This window comes from Centruroides vittatus, unplaced genomic scaffold, assembly GCF_030686945.1.
Source record: "Centruroides vittatus isolate TY-2023 unplaced genomic scaffold, ASM3068694v2 contig_166, whole genome shotgun sequence".
NCBI lineage: Eukaryota > Metazoa > Arthropoda > Arachnida > Scorpiones > Buthidae > Centruroides > Centruroides vittatus.
The window spans coordinates 1261759-1283026 of record NW_027121006.1 but is presented as its reverse complement, the minus strand read 5'-3'; the positions used below and the strand labels follow the sequence as shown (position 1 = coordinate 1283026).

General features: G+C 32.1%; 3 protein-coding genes across 3 annotated transcripts; 2 read left to right on the top strand and 1 right to left on the bottom strand.

Moving 5' to 3' along the window:
- The first annotated feature begins 2936 nt into the window (after positions 1-2936).
- On the top strand, positions 2937-3764 carry LOC136968958 (putative fatty acid elongase 4). Its single transcript, XM_067263034.1, has one exon. The coding sequence runs from the start codon at positions 2937-2939 to the stop codon at positions 3762-3764; it is 828 nt and encodes a 275-aa protein (XP_067119135.1).
- Positions 3765-17436: 13672 nt separating this feature from the next.
- On the top strand, positions 17437-18712 carry LOC136968957 (putative nuclease HARBI1). Its single transcript, XM_067263032.1, has 3 exons — positions 17437-17539; positions 17588-17789; positions 17866-18712. Exons 1-3 carry the CDS (start codon positions 17437-17439, stop codon positions 18710-18712), a joined length of 1152 nt encoding a protein of 383 aa, XP_067119133.1.
- A 785-nt stretch (positions 18713-19497) lies between these two features.
- LOC136968956 (uncharacterized) lies at positions 19498-21159 on the bottom strand. The gene is made up of 4 exons (XM_067263031.1): positions 21127-21159; positions 20416-20656; positions 20209-20315; positions 19498-20028 (listed from the first exon to the last, which is right to left on the bottom strand). Exons 1-4 carry the CDS (start codon positions 21157-21159, stop codon positions 19498-19500), a joined length of 912 nt encoding a protein of 303 aa, XP_067119132.1.
- Positions 21160-21268: the final 109 nt, after the last annotated feature.

Below are 21268 nucleotides of genomic sequence, written 5' to 3'. Positions count from 1 at the left end.
TCTAAGGGTATGAGGTCGTGTCATTTTTTCGCGTTTATTTTAGGCTGTTTGGTTTGAGAAAGAAAATAAATAACAAAAATAAAGGATTGGACTTTGGCAAATTGAGCCAAAATTCGATCTTTCTTCTAATTGGACACCAAATTTTACACTTATTTGTCTAGATTTCATATTGAGAAAAGTATTGATTGATTAAATATGTGAATAAAAACCATTACTCCGGAGAGACTAACTATAGTTTATTGATCCTTCAATTTATGAGCATTTCCAAAATCATTTATGGACATTACTTTTGTCAGTCCACAGAATGCATCTTTTGAAATTAGTTGGAACTCATCTACATTTAAATTAGTAAGAATTACGTTTTATAATCTTAATATTTGGTGTCATTGCACGAAATTTGACTTGTAAGAAATTTAGTCTATATTTCAGCATCAAAAGCTGTTTTAAAGAGCAGACAGACAACATGTAAAAATCTCATAAATTACAAGTCTGCGAATCCCGCCTTAAAAAGTCCTTGACTTCTAAATTAAAATAGTTTGCAACATCCGAACGGGGGATTAAACAAAGAACTTCATTCTTTTATTATAGAAGTTGCTAACAGGAGGGAAATATCTTGGAGAAAACAAAATCCGTACTTGAGTTAGTCAACGACAACAGTCAAGCTTCTCTCTCTTTCACGTTTGATCGTCTGCAAGTAAGTACGAGACTTCGATTATTTATCAAAAATAATATACACAAATACATACAGAGCAAAAATTATTATTTTATTGCGCATTATTTTAATTGTTAATATAAATTATTGTATAAAATTAAGAATTTTGGAAATATTCCTCTACGAATTTTTACACGGTTGCAGATTGTTACGTCGATACTGTAAAAACAGACAGTCTTTTTGATAATTCTAATTAGTTTAATACATACGGATATAGAAAAAATCACATAAAGTAGGCCTATATTAATAGGCTGCAATTTTTAAATTGTAGATGTATAGATTCCGTTCGTTCGCCTATCTTTCCTTATTCGATGAAAGTCGATACTAGATAGGGATCGAGGGCCCGGTTAACCGTGTACAAACTTCTAATTTGGAACGGAAATCGCTTGACTTTTAAATTAAAAATGTGGTTTAAAAAATGCAGCCTGACATGTGTCACAATAAATAACCGCTCGTTTCTAATATATATTTAATTAAATACACGAAATTTTATCTGTGTACATCCAGGGCTCGCTCTAGCGGTTACGTCGTCCCGGACAGAAAGACAAATTGCCGCCCCTTAGGTCCCTGCCCTCTGATATCCTGCAAATTTAAACCCGTCATTAAGTTTTCCAATTATAATACAATATCAGACATTTGTTTTCCTGTGGATCTTTCGACTGGTATGTAGCCTAAAAAGCTTTCATTAATTTTAATTTCAAATTTATTGATTGAAACATATCTGATTACAAGAGTCATTCGCTCTACCTTACTATTGTCAGGAGTACGGTCTAAAATTATGGAAAAATATTTTGATTTTTTTATTTCATCAATAATATGAGACTTTACACTCTGATACAGAAGATCTATTATCTCGTTTTGTTTATTTTTCCCGAGATAGTCAGCTTTAGTCTCTTGTTTTTTTAGCACTCTACAGACGTGCTCTTCCATAACGGGATCAAATTCAGATAGCGACTCAACTATTTTTAAGAAATTACCGTTTTTATGCTCAAACAACTCGTCGCTTGTACCTCGAAAAGCCACTTTTAACAAGCATTTTAGTAATTGCTACGATTCTTAGAAGCACCTCGTTCCAACGATTTGTTTCGGCATTAATAATTCTTTGAGAGGCCACATCTGTAGTTTTACAACACTTTAACTAAAACCTAACATAACTTCAAAATTATATTCTGTCAATGGACATAAAAGATATTTATGGCTTACTCAATATTTTTCGTATTCTGTGAACGTAAAGAAAGTCTAGTGTTTTTATATATGTATTTTATAATAACAAATATTTCAGCCAACTATAAATAGTCATTAAAAACAATTTTATAATTCTTGATTTTGAGATTTTATTCGGTTCAATTATTCAAATATATTATTATAAAGGCGTTTTATCGAAGCAATGAACTTAATAAATGTTTTATATTATTGATTCAAATAATTATTTTCATAAATTTTATCAACTTCCACTTGTTATCACTACCGAGGTAATCTCAAGAATAATGCTATTGTGTAATGAAACAGATCTTTTGTGATTAGAGGTAAGTATAAGCGCGTCTATGCGTGTTCAAACACTAGCTGAAGGGGCGCTCTGCTGGCGTGCTAATGCTATTCCGTTCAGAGATGTAAATGCGTGTTCAAACAAGTTCGAGCATCGTCTTTTACAAATTCTGCGTTAATTTTTCAATAATAGTGTAAGTGTTTTTATCTTTTAGACATAAACGATATAAATACGATACGCGCTGTAAATTTTTAGAGAAGGAAAAATTTTCTATTATTTGAGTATTTAACACATCAATATTTTTCTCACACTTAACTTACAGCCAAAATGGCGCTCCTAAACTTTGGCGTTCCGGACAAATGTCCGGGTTACCTGCCCCTAGATCGGGCCCCGAGTACATCACGTTAACAAACGAATTAATTAGTCTGTGTGAAAAAAGGATAATTAGAATCCCTGTCATTATTTAATGAGAGGCGATATGGTAACGCAGAACGATTTATTAAATTCTTCCATTTAGTGTAAAAACAATATTTAAAATTTAATATTTCGCCAGTTTTTCTGTTTACATTTGAATTTTAATGTCTTAAAATCATTTATTTGAAAATTTTACGACAAATATAACGATTCTCATGCGTTCAACGTCCATTTCTAATCACTGCTTTAACCATTCTTTCCAAAAATTTCACGAAATTAAACTTCAATGTAGATTTAAGTATTATGTTCATTTTTCTTTTGCAGATGCCTTTGACAAGAATGAAACGATACAACATATCAGAACCGTTTCCGGTTCCTTTTGACTTCGAGACCGTCGTAACCGTGGATTTCGTAAAAGACTTTTTTCGTAATTATTGGCATTATTCCATTTACATATCCGTCACCTACCTGATCGCCATCGTTGCCCTTCAACAACGCATGAAATCTCGACATCCTTATGACATCAGACGCGCATTCGTCATTTGGAATGGCTTCCTGGCATCATTCAGCATATGTACCACCCTCAGAATCGTTCCCATAATACATTTCGGTTTTAAGCATTTCACTTTCTACGATATCTGCTGTGATAAACAGCTGGTAGATGAAGTACCGCAGCTAGCATTTTGGGGTATGTTGTTTCTCTTTTCCAAGGTTTGGGAGTTGGGCGACACGCTCATGATCGTATTGAGTAAAAAAAAATTGATGTTTCTGCATTGCTACCACCACGTGACCGTTCTCATCATGTCCTGGTACTCGACGTACAGACAATCCAGCTTTCTATTGATAATTGCATACGTTAACTTGTTTGTACATTCGTTTATGTACACGTACTTCACGACGAAATGCCTGAACATCAAGATTTCTCGACGAATTGTAATGTTCGTGACAGCTATACAAACCATTCAAATGATAATCGTGTGTGCAGTATCGTGTTGGATTTATTGGATACTCATAAATGGTCACTCGTGCGATACTTCAGTTGATGTTTTAAAGTATTATTTTATTTTATTTTTCTCCTATTTGTACTTGTTTCTTGATCTGTTTTATAAGTCTTACGTATGTCGTTCAGATTTACATAAAAAGGAACATTGAGTGTTATCCTATTCTTAAAATTCTAACATATTCACTGTGCACATTGTGTATCGTTAAAACAGTATCGTAATATAATACCGGGAGAATAGTTTGTTCTATTGTTCTTAGAGCATAATTACTTATAAATATATATTGTATAACTCGCATCAGTAGCATATACTTGGATTTATTTTTGATTTTATGAGAAACAATGTTTTAAAAGACTAAATATACACGTGATAACTACTAAAGTCTTGTTCTTTTATATTGTTTTCGTGTTGTAGTGTTATGTCATAACGTAAACTATGAAACTTTATATTCTGTGTTCTTACATATATTATTCTAAGTATTCTACTATCGACAGATGAAGAATTTATCCTCGGATTCGAAGAAATCTTAGAATCATTACTAGTTCCTATCCCTATAAAATAACATTATTTCTTCTAACAATAAATAAGTTTTTTATAAAGAAAGATTCTATGCATTTTATGTGCTCAAAAAATATAAATGGGCCAGCTTTATCAACAGGTGACATACCATCTCTCGACGATTCATCATACATTGTAGCTTCTAACTTAAAAAATCACAGCAAAAAATAAATAATTTTAGGTAAGTATGAAAGAACTGCTCTGTCTCGAAACAGAAATTAAAGACACAATCCTCGAGAAGTATGCAAGTTTTTCTCATATTTGAAAAGTAAATATTTTTAAATAATTCTTATATTTATTATCAAGTAACCTTCGACGTAACGCATTATATTGAAGGTAATACAACTTTTTCTTGTAAAAGTAATATTTCGGTTAGAAGAATTCTTACGTGCAAATAGATTGTATTCAACATAAAATACCTGAACATGTAGCAAATTAGGTCGAAAGTAGTAACGTCGATTCCAAATTTATTAATAACCTTTGTTATTCGAGAAATAACTTATTTCAACAGCATACTTTAGGCGAGTATAACACATTTTTTATTGTGACTTGTATATATCGTAATAGTTTCTTGTGTTATGTCAGTGAATAGAGTTGAGTTTTTCCAATAAAGTGGCTTTTTCTCGTCTTTCCGAATGGTTTCGTGCACGAAATCGAGTAAAAAAGAATAGTTTGAGCTTGTCTTCGTACTAAATTAGTTTCCAATCTGCATAATAGAAATAAAACCAAGGCTCCGCAATACATGATCGGTTTTTTCTGACACGGTTTCAATTAAACAAGAAGTAAACTTTCTAATGTTATCTTTTTATTATGGTAAATAACGTTCCCTTTTAATTTTAGCCGAGATAAACTTGGCGAAGTTTAATGTGTTACTACTCTTTCTCTCCAAATTTGAAACCGTGTCTGCTTATTTATTTTACTTATTCGGCGCAATGGATTGCAATTGATAGGACACAAGGCGTTTACTCCATTCTTCGTTTATTCGCTGATACGCGTTTAGGGATTTTTTACCCCTCCAGTCGGCTGTTACAAAATATATTTAGTTACAATATGATGTTAAGTTTATATAATTATTTAACAAGAGACACGCTTTTAATTCTTTTTATGGTTTTAAGTATATTATATAACTTGTATAAAATAATTGTTTTTAAAAAGATTATGCATACATGCAACCAATTTTAACACTTTGTCCTTTAACCTCACTTTTTTCATCGTTTCTTAATATCTCGAATCAGTCTTTCCTTTTTCCTTAGAGGATTGGATATTCTCTAAACTTATACGATATTTAAGCAATCCGTATTTAAAAATTACGCAATATTAAAAAATATATATTCGTTTTCACAATATTTATCAGCCATTTTTTACGCAGATTTACAGACTTTTTTATCTAATTAATTATTATTGACTTCTAACTAGTTTAAATACTATTACAATTGATAGCGTATTTATATTTTTCTATATGTTTTCGCAAATTTTCTTTTGATCTGTATAATTAATTGTAGTATTTTATAATATTTCAAGCCAATTTTCGTTTACCTTTATATTAAGCTTGTTGCTTATACCGTTTTCGTTTTTTAGAATTTCGATACTTTCTTTAAATTTTCTTTTGTCCGCGTCCTTTTCTTTTTGCAGGATTTTTATATTTCCTCTATCTATATTACAGTTGTTTAATGTGCAATGTTCATAGAATACGGAATTATTTCTACGATATTTTAGGTCAGCTACACATTCTTTTAATCTAATATTCATTTTCCTTTTCGTTTCGTCTGATACAGTATTTAGTATTTTTGTATTACTACACTGTTTTATATGTGGATACCGTGTTATGATTATAATAAATGATATCACGAATTACACAAAATTATAATATAACTTATATAAGTAACTGTCCTCTTAAATTGCACTCTTCCTTCTGTATACATGTCTAGATTGATTTATGTGTATTTTTGTAAGGTTTTCTTTTTTATACGTGTTGTATACATTCATGAATAACTGAATAAACTTTGTACTTTTGTATCGATAGCCTTTGGTTCTCTATTTAATTGTAATGAGAAGGCATAAAATTGCTTAAGAGAACGAATCGTACCAGAAACACAATTAAGATGGATTTATTGGTTTCTGATAATATGCATTTCAAACGTCCTCTTCCTCGTCGGTCCTCTTTTAAATTATACAACAATCACGATGACAGATTGCTGTAAAATTTAAATGAAGACCGATGAAGGAAACACAAATTTGTATAGATACACTCGAACAATGAGTCAAATACGTATTCAGTCGCGCTTTATATACGGTACATTTGACAAATGATTTGTCATATTTACTACAGCGAATCGTTAAAAACTGTTTGTTAAAATAATTATTTTTTAAAAACAATTTTTGCTACTTTTATAAACTTTACTTTCTTCTGCATGAAATAGTAACGTAATGCTAATTTCAACAATAACAAACTAATTTTGTAATTTATTTCAACTTTTTCAGGAACAGAAAATATTTTTTGTGACTTTTTGACTTTATCGTTAACCACTACGCTTATGGCGTCAATGTTGTCATCATCGTCCGCATTTTTTAAGTGCCAATTTTCTAGTTCTTTCAGCTCTGTGTCAACGGGATTTAACTGTATTTAGATAAATAAAAATACGAAACAAAAAGTGTTTATAAAGATGTTTAATTAGCAAATTGATCCCTACTGCAGTACACATTAATTGAGATGTACTGTACTTTCAATATATGTGTCAATAATGCATTATTACAGTGTACAAATCTCAAATGTCTGTTAGTTAATTATTGCCACTTATGTAAATGCCTTTAATATAAATTAAATATATAAAACTGTCAACAACAGAACAGACTACAAAATTACTAAACGAAAGGATTATAATAAAACATTAATTTTAAGTGTTATTCGATTAGTCCCTGTAGCGCAGTAATTAGCGCGTTGGACTGTTAATCCGAAGGCTCCGTGTTCGAATTCCGGCTGGGATGACGTTGTTCTTTGATATATTATTTTAAATTTTTTTATCCAACTATGAATCCAAAGCATACTTCTTGAAGAAGTGGAAGAAATCCTATTTTTATTAAAAATTCGTTAATCATTAATGTTTCGTATACTTTCAAATTGTATCTGTGAAAAACTTTAGAAAATTGAAAATATGTTTCATTCACCACATGCATTGCATTGTATCAATGCATTGTAAATACAACTGAAGCTGCAACGTGCTATCCACAGCACTAGAGGGACACGACAAGCCATTGTAATCGTTGCACTACTTTAGAAGAGAGCATTGCTTCTTTATAACTAAATTTGCACTTTATAAAGTAATGAAATGCCTAACGCTAAATATAATACAGGATGGGAAAGAAAGTCACTTAACACTCTTGCTACAGAATTTGAAATGTACCCGAAGTTAATTCGCTTTTATCAGGAACACATTACACCAAGAGGGAAACAGATCGATGTGTGTTACACGCACTACCGCTATCTTGATGGCGGCCATATTGAATGCAACTCCAAAACTGTAAATGGGAAGGGATTCATGTGACACGTCATTTAGGGTCATAATTTCTCAAGGAATCGATTACCAAAAGATTTTATTGATCTACCTCGAACGGTTACAGAGTTATGCACATTACATGATTGATTTGTTCAATGTACAGAACATCAGACACCATATTTTCTTAATTTGATTTGGAAGGATAGACGTAACAGCAATAAATGCTAGTTTTTATTATTTTAATGTAAAAGCAAGTTTTTCATTACAAGTAACTTCTGATGTCTTGATACGTCAAAGACACTAATAATTCAATGTTCTTACCTTGAGAAATATTTATTTATATTCGGTATTGTCGATGAAAAAAATACAAGGAAAAAGCAATAAATAAAAAAGACGACGAATAAATACAAGGTAAATGCAATGATTGGCAAATATATATATATATAAATATGGCCATTACACTTGCATAAATACATGAAAAGTGTATTAAAGTTTACTAAAAAATCCTGTTTTTATTTAACGTTTACTTCTTGTTTTCATCAATAAAAACTGGTTACTTTTTCAGGAATCTCAAACAATAAACAAAATTTTAAAAAGTAAACATCAGATGTGTGTAACAGCAACTGTCAGTAACAGCAGAAATTTCAAGTACTTATAGCAGGTTGGTGTATTTTTCATTTAACGTAAAAATATTTTCGGGTGAATTTCGATTAGATAATGTAATTCATTAATCTTATTTTAACTAATTAATTAATTTGAACTTTTATGAAAAGCAGAAAAGATAAATAATACTACTAATCACTACTGCAATGTATCTTTGAGAGTTAAAATTCAGTGTGCATATGATTGTTGGGATGTCTCTATTCATGCAAAGTAACTGCATCATGTAAACTAACTTCAAACACGAACGATTTCATCAGAATTTCCAAATTGATAAAATTTATTAAGCAAAACAATTTATTTACTAATGAATCGTTCGGTACTTCTTTTAAATATTCGGAAACAGAGTCACTGGTATTGCAATTGTACGGGGTCTTTCTATGAGAAACTGGCCCCTGTTTGATGGTAGACACAGGAAAGATTATATCACGTCAATACAAACTGAATACAGTTCCTGAATAACATATTAATTTTTTTTATAACACTTTATTCATTTTTGTAGACAAATATTACTCATAATGCTTTAAAAAGCAAGTAATTATCTAAAATTTCTAAATAGTTGAAATTATTTTTTAGCAATTTGTCAAGAATGAAAACGTGTAATGCAACGGAGCATGTGATTGGATCGTATTCCTTCGAAACGATTTTAACTTCGAACCAGATAAGACATTTCCTCCGAAATTACTGGACTTATTCCATTTATATATCCATTATATATATTGCAATCATTAAGATTCTTCAGCATTACATGAAAGATCGACCTCCTTACAACTTGAAACGTGCATTCACAATATGGAATAGCATCCTGGCAGTTTACAGCATCTGTGGCATCACAAGAGCAATTCCAATTTTCTATAATTACTTCAATGGATTTTCTTTTTACGAAATTGTTTGCAAAAAATGTGTGGTGGAACAGGCACCACCGGTCTTATTTTGGGGATTGATTTTTCTTTTTTCTAAGGTTTGGGAATTAGGAGATACAATTATGATAATACTAAATAAACGAAAGTTGTTGTTTCTTCACTGTTATCACCATGTTGTCACAATGATTATAACATGGTATGGAGCATACAGAGAGGCGAGCTATTTAGCGATCATCGCTTACGTCAATAACTTTGTACATTCGCTGATGTACAGTTATTTTACTCTAAAATGTGTCGGAGTTAAGATTTCTCCAACAATTGCCATGTGTATCACGGCCATTCAAATTATACAAATGGTATTTAGCGTTTTGCTTTCGTATTGGATTTATTATCTGTTGGTAAATGAACATCCATGCGATACTCCATTTGATGTGTTACATATCTACTTTGTTATCTCTGTGTCATACGTATATTTGTTTAGTGATTTGTTCTATAAGTCTTATGTTCGCGCATCTAAGACAGAGGAAAAGATAGATTAAATTTAATTCGTAAAGGGAAGGACTACGCTAACTAACAGTAAAATTGTGTACGGTTTATACTTATTAACAAAAATACGTGCAGTTTACGTGAAAATTATAACTAAATTGCATTTTTGTATTACATATAAATCACTTACCTGCGATTAACTGTTTTTATTTTTCTTCCTGCCCCTCTGGACAATAAAAGGACATTAATCATAACCATTCTACATTCGGTCAGACCATTAAGAGGGTCAATTGAGTGGTAAAAAGGTCCAATATAAACGAGACATCGTTTATTAAAAGTTCATTATATTGTCAGGCGGGAGCCATTCTTATCATTTATGGTTCCTATGAATTTTGTTGAATGAATATCCGATGAGTCAACGGATTTTTGTAAACGAATTACAAGAAATAATTAATTATTTTACCAATCATTTCGTTAATATGACTTTTAAACATATAAATTTGTGAGACTAATTCTAATATTAGAAGGTCTTAACTCGGAAATTTAGGAATAGACCTGAACTTGAATAAATTTACATTCATGATTTGTGTTTTTCAATAATGTATTTATAAATATTTCTTTCATTATTTACACGAATCTAACACTCGGATTTCATGTGTTACTTTTTAGTATTGTATGAAATAATACATGAAAATTTAATTAATGTTTGGGTAAAAGTATTTATTGATATAATAAATATTTTGAGTTATCACATCAAAAAATGCGTGAACAGAAGAAAACTTCTGTTGTGTTTTACACATCGACACATACAGGGTGCATAGGAAAGTCCGTTTAACCGGAAAATTCTTGCGAACGGTGAGAGCTACGTGAGGTAATGATAAAGTGACTACGCCCGACTTAATGCAGACGACAGCAGCGCCCCTAGTGGCGAAATTTGGAAGATAGGCAGTGCAAATCGAAAACGAAAACAGATTGGGCAAACTTTCCAATTAGAAAGTTTTAGAACATCAATTAATTAGTACGAAACGACACGTGGTTCACACGGATACGTGATTCACACGGATAAGATAACTTGTTGCCTGTATACCCAAAAATGTCCGAAAACGATGCACGCCATTTTGTGTAAAAGTTTAAAAGGAATAGCCGTAGATATGAAGAAATACGCACAATTTATTGCATAAAATACGTAGTACTTACGTCAATACAGTTTGATAACAATAGCGTGTATCGTGAGCAATGGCGATCTTTTCGAACATACTCGACATTAACTTGTTATCACTGTGTGACAGTTTGCCTTTCCGTTTTTTGTGTGATGTTATCAAACTGTATTGACGTAAGTACGTATTTCATGCAATAAATTGTGCGTATTTCTTCATACCTATGGCTATTCCTTTCAAACGTTTACACAAAATAGCGTGCATCGCTTTCGGACATTTTTGGGTATACAGGCAACTATTTATCTTATCCGTGTGAACCACGTGTCGTTTCGTACTAATTAATTGATGTTCTAAAACTTTCTAATTGGAAAGTTTGCCCAATCCGTTTTCGTTTTGGATTTGCACTGCCTATCTTCCAAATTTCGCCACTAGGAGCGCTGCTGTCGTTTGCATTAGGTCGGGCGTAGTCACTTTACGATTACCTTACTTGCATAGCTGTAGCTCCCTCCGTTCGCAAAAATTTTCCGGTTAAAGGGACTTTCCTATGCACCCTGTATACACTTATACACAAAGAGCAAAATTACATCAACCATGTGATTTTTAAATCCGGGCGTTGTTAGTTACCTTGATAAAATAAAATGTTTTGTTCTGCTGAAAAGAGTAACGTGAATGACAATTTATTTATTAAAATTACATTCACGAGAGATATTTCTTCTTTGCATTAAATAATACGCTTCTGCGATGAATACAAAACGAATGCGTACTTTTTTTAAATTTCTGTTTATTTGAGAAAAAATCTCTTTTTTAAAATACAGAACGAAAGTTTTGTATGTAAATTTAATACAATGTGTGTAATTGTGTAAGTGAATAAATTTATTTTACAACGGTTTTTACGCGTGGATCGAATGCTAAATCAGGTTTTGTGCTCTCGACTTATCAGCTACTGACGTCAATTTCAAGGTTACAACATAAGTTTCTCTGTATTTTCGATGGCGAAAATTGAAATAAGTGTTGTATTTACTGCTGCATTTGTATTACTTTTATATTATTTACGCTTAAGATATTTTCTACGCTGAAAAGTAGAAATTTTGTGTATATCCGGATGTTAATACTTTCTTCCGTGACTCGAACAAAACATTAACTGTCAAAGACGAACACTTGTCAAAATTAGTAGCAGAATTATGAGGAAAATAATTATTATTCTGTTTTTTTTCGTTTGTTTGTTTTTTTGTGCTTTACAGTCCAGTGTAAGATTTTCTTTACGTAATGATATAATAATGAATTATAATTGTTAATAAAATACAGGGTGATATCAATGACACCAGTAGATGACCTCAGGTTTCTGTTTTTTTATTTGTAGTAACGTCATATCGCTTGACCTATTTCTTGATTCTTGAATTTAACTTTTAGCTGGTGTTTTAAATCTTTACAGTTACCTCGTTACGCATTCATTGATGGTTTCGCCCGGTAATTTAATTAATACAAACTCGTGTTACAGGAAATTAATTTCCTTTTATGTTTCCTATTGAAAATATTTAATGAAACCCCTTTACTGTGTATTACTTTGACGAGCTGATAGAATATGCGTTAGAGTTTTTGCATACTATATAAACGGCGGGGTGTACTTTGTATGCGTGTTATGTAGTGATGCGATTACAAGATAACCTAGTAAATATTCTATTCCAATCGCTATTTTGAGGTCATAAGGTAAACTATCATAGAACACGACGCTATAAACAGTAGATCGCTCTTAATTATTATGCCTTTGTGTCCTTTCTATCGTAATTTAAAATTTATTTTGTATACTAGTGCTTTTTATATATTAATATATTATAAGTAACTAAATAAAAAACATTATTTCTGATCTAAGACTAAAGACTAAATATCTGCATCCATAGTTTCCAGTATAATAAGTCCTGTTAATATATAAAAAGTACTAGTATACAAAATAAATTTTAGAGTAGATTGCTCTTGTTTTAAAACATTTTAAATTATTTATTCTGATTTAAAATGTCGATACGTGTATCCGTTTGCCCCGATATTGAAACCTGGATATAACGGCCAAATAAATTACAGCTAATATTTATAACCGCTGATTAATAGGAGTAAAGAAATTTTTGCCAATAATATTGAATAGAAAAATGTGTATATGTTAATTACTACATGTCAATTTTGCGTTTTAAAGAGGATTTCACCATCAAATCAGACCCAAATTACCTTTTTGACTTCTTGTATAAATATATATACATGCGGTTTATTTAAAATAAAAAAGGTGAAAAACAACTAAATTATTAAATTTACTGAAATTGGAGAAACTCGCCTTAGGTTAAAGACTCATAAAAAATATACTTAAAGACTTAAAATTAATAAATAAATAAAGAATTAAAATTAGGTTAAAGACTCATAAAATCGTAGAAATATGTAATCCATTAGTAATTTCAAATATACAGTTTTATTTAATTTAGAATTATTTATAAAAATAATATTAATATTAATAGAATTAAAAGTTGAGAAAAGCTAAAGGAAGCTGGAGTAGTACTTGAGTTAAAATGTACGTGTGAAGATCCAATCATCATTATAAATGAAGGGAAGACAGTTCCGGGTTAGACTTAGAGAGCATCAATATTAAAATAACAATCACTCGCTGTGGACAGAACATTGCGAATGCGTCATTCATAAAACTAATGTAAGAAATATTCTGTAAAGAGAAAGATCGAATTTGCGTAGATTTAAACAACACGTAGCAATCGTAGGTGCGCGGAACACCGTTAATTAAAACGATGGTTCGGAAATACAGGACGTGCGGATGGATATTGTAAGATAAAAAGGCGCACGGGCAAATTAATGTCGGTTAAACAATTTTTCGCAGATGGTGGAAACTGTATAAACGAAGTCTTTTGTTAATTGGAAAAACGTTGGTTATATAATATATAATTCTTTATTTCTTTTTAATATTGTACGACCGTTTTATTCTTTGATGTTTTTCCTAGTTTTGTATAACCTGAAGGGGAGCGTTTTTATAAGAAAAAGGAAACACCCGAAACACGTAGTTACAATAAATATTAGCATCTAAACACTTTAGTATTGGTTCCTGGTCTCTAGTTGCTGCGGATACACGTAAATAACGGTTGATAAGTTTTATATAATTTTAACCTTAAAAGTTTTAAGAAATTAACAATTGACTTTCAACTTCACTACATCTAATATTTATTGTAGTACATCAGTTTATTGCAATATTTCATTTAGTCATAATTTCACAGGTAAACATACAACGGCTCAAAATCGAATTTTCATAAAAGTACAATAATAATCTGAACGTATAAAATTACTATTCTTGAGCTCCTGACTGATTGACGGAGTGACTGATTCATCGTCGCCCAGAGCAAACCGCTGAACCGAAAGTGGTGAAATTTGATACACAGTTAAGGTACGTCGTGAAAATGCACACTAAGAAGGGATTTTTGGAAATTCACTCGCGGGGGAGAGGAAGAGGATTAAGGCTTAACCCGAAGAACGGCTTCGGTACTATTTTAGATGCGATTTTTTGTTCTCAACTACGTTTAGTCATCAATTTATTACACCTATGTACTCAATGAAAATATTTCAGACATTGCTATAAATATTTTCATATATTTTGACTTTTTAACCAAATGCTCGAACGGTTTTAAATTCGAATTTGATATTGCATATTGGTTCGATTATAGAACGGTCGTAAACATTTCATAAAAGTGATCAGGTTGAAAACGTTGGTTTGAAGCAGTAAAATGATTCTCAGCAATAAGGGGTATGTGTTATATAACAATTACTATGGTTGTCGAAGATTAGCGTTGATAGTAATAACTTAATTTCCAAACGAACAATATTTACCAAATCATTCAAATCGTTAGCCCAAGCAACGCCGGGCTCATTTGTTAGTTAATTTGTTTAAATTTACAGTCGAGCGAACACGAAATAAGTAACAAACATTTCCTGTTTGCTATTTGTTTATTCAACGAGGTGTTTGACCGCGTTCAAAAAACTACCGCTTTGAAGAGGGCAGTGTAAGGGCCCGGTCTTTAATGGCTGTCTAACTGTTAATTGGAATCAGCATTTCCTGAACTTTAATTCTGTTTTATGGAATGTAAAAATGTCTCTGGGAGTAAATGAAGAGAAGAATATTTCGGCAGCAGTGTTATGCCTTTCTTGTAATGCGATATTCTCTGACAGGAAATAACGATGGTAGCTGTAACACCTAGAGGCTTTAAGGTCTTTCTATTCTTTAGCTACCAAGGATTTGTTTTCGTGAATGGTTGTGTTAGGCCTTCTACGAGGACCATTAGGTTGTAAGGCCAAGGCCATCCATAACATAAACCGGAATAATTTTCCACATCTTCCTCTCAAAACCTAACCGATTTTGGGCAATTATTAATTGGTCATCGATAAACTAGTTAAGTAACGCTACGTCAGCGTGTAGTCGGAGCGAAGCTGCTCACACCTTTATTTTCTAGATTATGAGGAAAAAAGAAACAACGACTCATTCCTTCTCAACAATATATATGATTTCTATTGGATCATTTAAAGGTACAAATATAAGGTCAGAATAAGCCATTAATCAATTGCTATGCCAATGTCTCATGAAATTCTGTCTATCACTATAGGACTTGGACTTAGATTGACTCGTAGCGATCTTTATTGTAACTCTTTAAAAATACTATGTCAGTTATTTTTTCACTGTACTCAATGTAACATAGATAAGACCGATAGCTGTTTCTTTTTTCCCTATATCTATTTTGATTTTTGGAAGAGTTAATCCCTGTAATTTATGTATAGTCATCGAGTATTCTAAGGTAAGGGGAAACTGTCTACGAGATGGCAATATACTGCCATCGTTCGAAGAGCGTGTTATGGGGATTATTGGAAACAGATTATCATAGATGAAAGGTTTCCAATAGCTATCGAATTCCGCTAAAATAAACAGAGGAAGAGCTGGAGGGCGAGCATTAGGAACATATATAACGTAGCGTATAGTTCCTAATGAACCATTGACGAGACCTCCTTGCACCCATAAGTTGACTCTCAGAATGATTCCGGCATTAATTGAGAGATTCAAAAACTTGGAGGGACCAAGAGACCAAGAGATGGAGTTATCTTTGAACGAAGGCAGGGCAATATCTGGAGTGTTTTCAGGTGATATATAACAGGCATGGGCAAGTGCGGCTCTTTTTGAGTTACATGCGGCTCTTGCTGAAAGTGCTATCCTTTCCGGCCTTACCATACTATCCACCACGATAGTACAGAACTGCGGCTCACATGCATTTTGCAAAACCTACGTTTCGGCTCCCACTGAACTCTTGCTCGCCCACTCCTGCTATATAAGCAAAAGGGCATCCAGTTGATTGCAAGTAGTCTTTATTGCTTTGTTTAACTCGCTCGTTTGTTGGATATAGCTCTACTGCCATTTGGAACTGATCAAGTTCATCTCTGGATAAATAGGCTCGATTTCTTGTCGTCAGAATGTTTAGATCTGTATCAGAGAAATCACCCGAAGCAAGATGTTGTAAGACATCCGTGAAGGAACTATCTGCGCTATTTTGTCTATGAGAATTACTAAGTTCAATGAACTTCTCAAAAGAATCAAATGCGAATCTACCTTGTTGGGACATTACATCGTAAAAAACACTCGAGTAGAGAGGCGTATCTTTAACAGGAAGAAGCTGACGAAAATTACCAAACAAATAGATAGAGATTCCACCAAAAGGATCATCTTTCTCGGGGTTTATCTCTTACAATCTTCTCTCGATCATGTAAAGCATTCTTGCACCAATCATTGACATTTCATCGATGATGATGAATTTGAGCGACTTCATCTCAATTTGGAATCTCTGCGCAGCTTCTCCTTTTACAGATCGAAATTTCATACTAACAATAGGAAGACGAAGGAGATATGGATCGTAAAGCCATCAATATTGATCGCTGCTGCTCCACGTTTTAAAAAGAAAACTTGTTTAAACTTATTATTTTATAAAGATTCTTTGTATTTCTTGTGTGTCCAGTTAGCGACAACATTTGCCTTTCAAAATTACCGTTTTAATGCTTGTCATATTTTCCGACCAACAGATGGCGCTTCTACACGTGCGTGCAGGAAGCGACTAACACTTGACTTCATGCATTCCTTGTCAACAAAATAACTCTGGAATGAGTTGTCCGATCTTGATGAAATTTTCTACGACGACTCATCATCACTCTAGGATGAACTGATTAAAATTTCAACTTTCAAAAATGATCCATACTGAAAAAAAACCTATATCCAATTCTACAAAAACGAATCATTTTTGAAAGTTGAAATTTTAATCAGTTCATCCTTGAGTGATGATGAGTCGTCGTAGAAAATTTCATCAAGATCGGACAACTCATTCCAGAGTTACTCTGTGGACAAGGAATGCACGAAGTCAAGTATTAGTCGTCACTGAGTTTCCGACAATTATATTACACATCTTGCTCTGAAAGTCACTAAGGGTGCATATACTTTTCGCTTTGTATGGATTGATCTGTACAATCGGATTAGTCCTTGTCACGTGATACAGATAGCTTCTGTCATGGCGGAAAGTATACAAGTAGGATCGAAGATGGCGGCATGTTTAGGAATCATTTTAGAAATGTTATCGGAATTAGATTCAGAATCCGAGGAAGAAGAATTAATTTTGGTTAATTATTTAACACAATATAAAAGTAAGAATAAAAAGAAATCGGTATGCAAAATAACTAACTATGTTTCAGAGATTGCATTAGAGTATAGGCCAAATATTTTTAAAGAACACTTTCGAGTAAGTCGACTTACTTTCGAAAATTTACTGAAGGATCTTGTTCCTATTTTATTACAATCAAAAGAAATAGTAATAGGAAAAGGAAGAAATGCACTGTCAGTTGACCAGCAACTTTTAATGTCACTGTGGCTTCTTGCCAACCAAGAATCGTTCAGGTAAGCAAAACGATAATTTTACTGATTGAGATAATTCTGTACTAAGTGTACTATTCTGTTTTCACACATATTACAGAGGAGTTGGAGACAGATTTGGAGTTTGTCGGAGGACTGCATGGAGATGCCTGATGAGAATTGTTAGAGCTATAAATGTTCTGAATACACAAAGCCATATTATAAATTGGCCTTCAGCTCAGAAGGCAAGGAAAACTGCTCAGACGTTTGCTATGAAATATGGTATTACTGGAGTTATTGGCTGTCTAGATGGAAAGCATATAGCAATAAAGGCCCCTTTAGAGGAACCCCAAGCATATATAAATAGAAAGGGATTTCACTCCTTAGTTCTACAGGGAGTATGTGATGAGAAAATGTGCTTTATTGATTGTTACATTGGTGAAGTTGGCTCTGTTCATGACTGCACAATATTTAAGAGATCTGAAGTGTATCACAGAGTTTGCAGTGGTGATGGCTTTCCACATGCAGATTTTCATATCATAGGAGATGGTGCATACCAACTTTCAAAGCATTTAATTGTCCCCTACAGAGACAATGGTTTTTTATCATCATCAAAAATTATGTTTAACAATAAGTTTTCATCGTGTCGACAGACTATTGAGAGAGCATTTGCTCATCTAGTTGGTCGGTTCAGAAGGCTGAAGTTTTTGGATATGTCTCGCATGGACTTAATGGTAGAACTTATAGCTGCATGTTGTACTTTACATAACATTTGTGTTCTACAGAATGATGAATCAGTATGGAGTAATGATGAAGAAAGAGTAGAAAATGGAGTGCAAATAACAGAAGTGGAAGAAAATGTGGCAGAGGAGATAACATATGAACAAGACCGAGAAATGGGATATTTAAAGAGAGAGCAGATAATGTTAGAAATAATGTCACAAGCAAACAGATACCGGATAAATTAATCAGCTTCTCAAGTCATATTTTTCTAAACTAAATTCATTAGTAAAATTATGTATATCAAAACCAAATAAAATAAATTAAAGTATTGTATTGAATTTTTGTTTTGTCTGAATTCATTAGAAGCTAATTAGTACAGATAAAATTGTTCTTGTCTCACTTGTACATCATTTCTTGATGTAGTATGTACTGTACCATAAATAATTGTGAAACAGCATTTTATATGTACTGTACTCTCTTTCAAGCAAGATGCAATATATACATTGTTCCTACTCAAGTTTTTGTTTTAAATTCCATGAGTTTCCCTAATCAATTTTGTGCAAATTCTCTGACCTTCACAACCTTTACAGTACAGCAAATTGACAAAATAAAACAGCAGTTGACTTACTATGCACAATAATTTATTCTGTTGTTAAGCCACAACCATAAAACTGCATGGTTTTGAAAAAAGAGAAAAGAAAACAATATTTATTTTTTATTCATTACTTAATAAATCCTGTAATCCATTACAAAAGTATGTTTATTAAATTTCTCTTAATAAACCAAAAAAAGAAAATAAGAAATTGTTATGTAATCATTATTATTAAAATGAAAAATGATAATACTATTTAAATTAAAATTATTCATGTTTCATTTTTCACACTTTAAAAAATGATAAAATCAGTTTATTAAAATTTCTCTCAAATTAAGAGTGTAAATGATAACATTGTTTCTTTTTAACAAATCATTTGTACATAAAAGAATGTAGATGAAATAAATTCAATTCAAATTTATTACTTTTCTTTTGGTATCATTCTCTCAAGCAATGAAAGTATTTTTCTCTAAAGTTTTGTCTTTCAGCTCTTTGGGTTTCAAAATATGTTTTTATCCACGATGGTGGTTCATCATCTTTGTCATTTCTCCGTCCTGCATTGGGTTGCTTTCTCTTTCTAGCATTTATTAATTCTGAGGACGGAGAAATTTCTGGTGATAATGAAGATGATGATGGATTTTCTGGTGATAATGAAGATGGAATTTCTGATGATAATGGTGATTGTTCAGAACTGCTGAGTATTTCAGCTGGTGACCTACTAGAATTATTGGTCACAGACAAACCGGAAGATGAGCTGAAAGTTGCCCTGGGTTCAAACTGGGGTAAGTCTCCAAGAGCCATCTCCATATCAGAAAAATACTTCCATTCTTTTCTATCATTTTTTGAAGTTTTATTGTAGAGTTTTACTGCATTAAATTGTCTTTTTAAATTTTTCATTTTGATTTCTGCTTGACTATTTGTCACAGGTATGCCCTCATTCCTCAGCTTTTCTCCAATCATGATCCATACCTAAAAAATGAAAAATTTTCATGAATTCCTAATAAAAAAATAACAGAAAATAAACAACTTTGCTTGAAACAGCATTAAAAAAAAGAACTCTGAGTAATGACTGATCTAATAGTTAAGTGAGTAATTAGGATCTACTTGTACTATATATATTTAGATTAACAGCAATTGTTCTTTTCTTACTTTTTTATTGGTGAACTTGGGTGAGTCAAAATATTTCTTATGCTCTACATACAAGCTAATCAGTAGCTTAACCTGTGAATCCTTCCATTGTATTAGCTTTGATGAACCTAAACAACACATATATATTATGACTTTGCATCTATGGTATTATTTATAGCATTACTGATTTGATTGTAATTCAGGCATAGCAGTGTTTTAACTTCTTACCTGGCTCATTATATTGCACAACTGTATTATGAGAACTCACATCTTCATTATTGTGTACAGTTGTGTGCAGTTGTTTATTGCCATCATAAGGCAAAACCATTTCTTCTTCTCTTCTCTTTTTTAACAATGTCTGAACATATTCTTCCGCAAAATTTTTATCTGGCAAAGCAAATAAAAGAGAACATGTTAATTTAGTTAAACATTTATTAGTTAATAGTCTCTCCTTGTTAGTTAACATATACTGAGTTTTAAAAATATTATACGTATAATAACTTTTTAACTCGGTATATGTTAACTAACAAGGATCAATTAATTAAATTAAAACAATCCATTTTATCCCTCGATATTAAAACTGCAGTTAGTACTAAACGACATAACTATGTTATGAATTATCGTTTATTTTACAAAACTGTTTGTGCTCATACGAATTTTTAAATAACATTTACCCCGTGAATAAAACTGTTTTCCAGAAAATAACATTTAAATAAAAACTTCACAAAATTAAAAAAAAACAACAAAACAACTTGCAGAAAACGGGAAAGTGTACGCCATGATGCATTTTTGCCGTACAATCTCGCAAAATTGTTTCTTAATACTTAATTTTTTCATCTCAGTTTATCGGATATTTTAATAATAAGGTTTTTACTTGCCATTTATAAGTTTTAAATACGTTTCTCTGTCAACAATTACACGTATTTCCTCGTTATTTACCACAAGCTTAACTTCTACCATGGAGGCCGCCATCTTTAATCTATTTTATCCGATCCAAACGATCCTACCTTCCGCTAGGATTAGTTTGATCGCGATCCAGTTGATCCTAGATGGCGTTTGTATACGCAAACAGAGATTGATC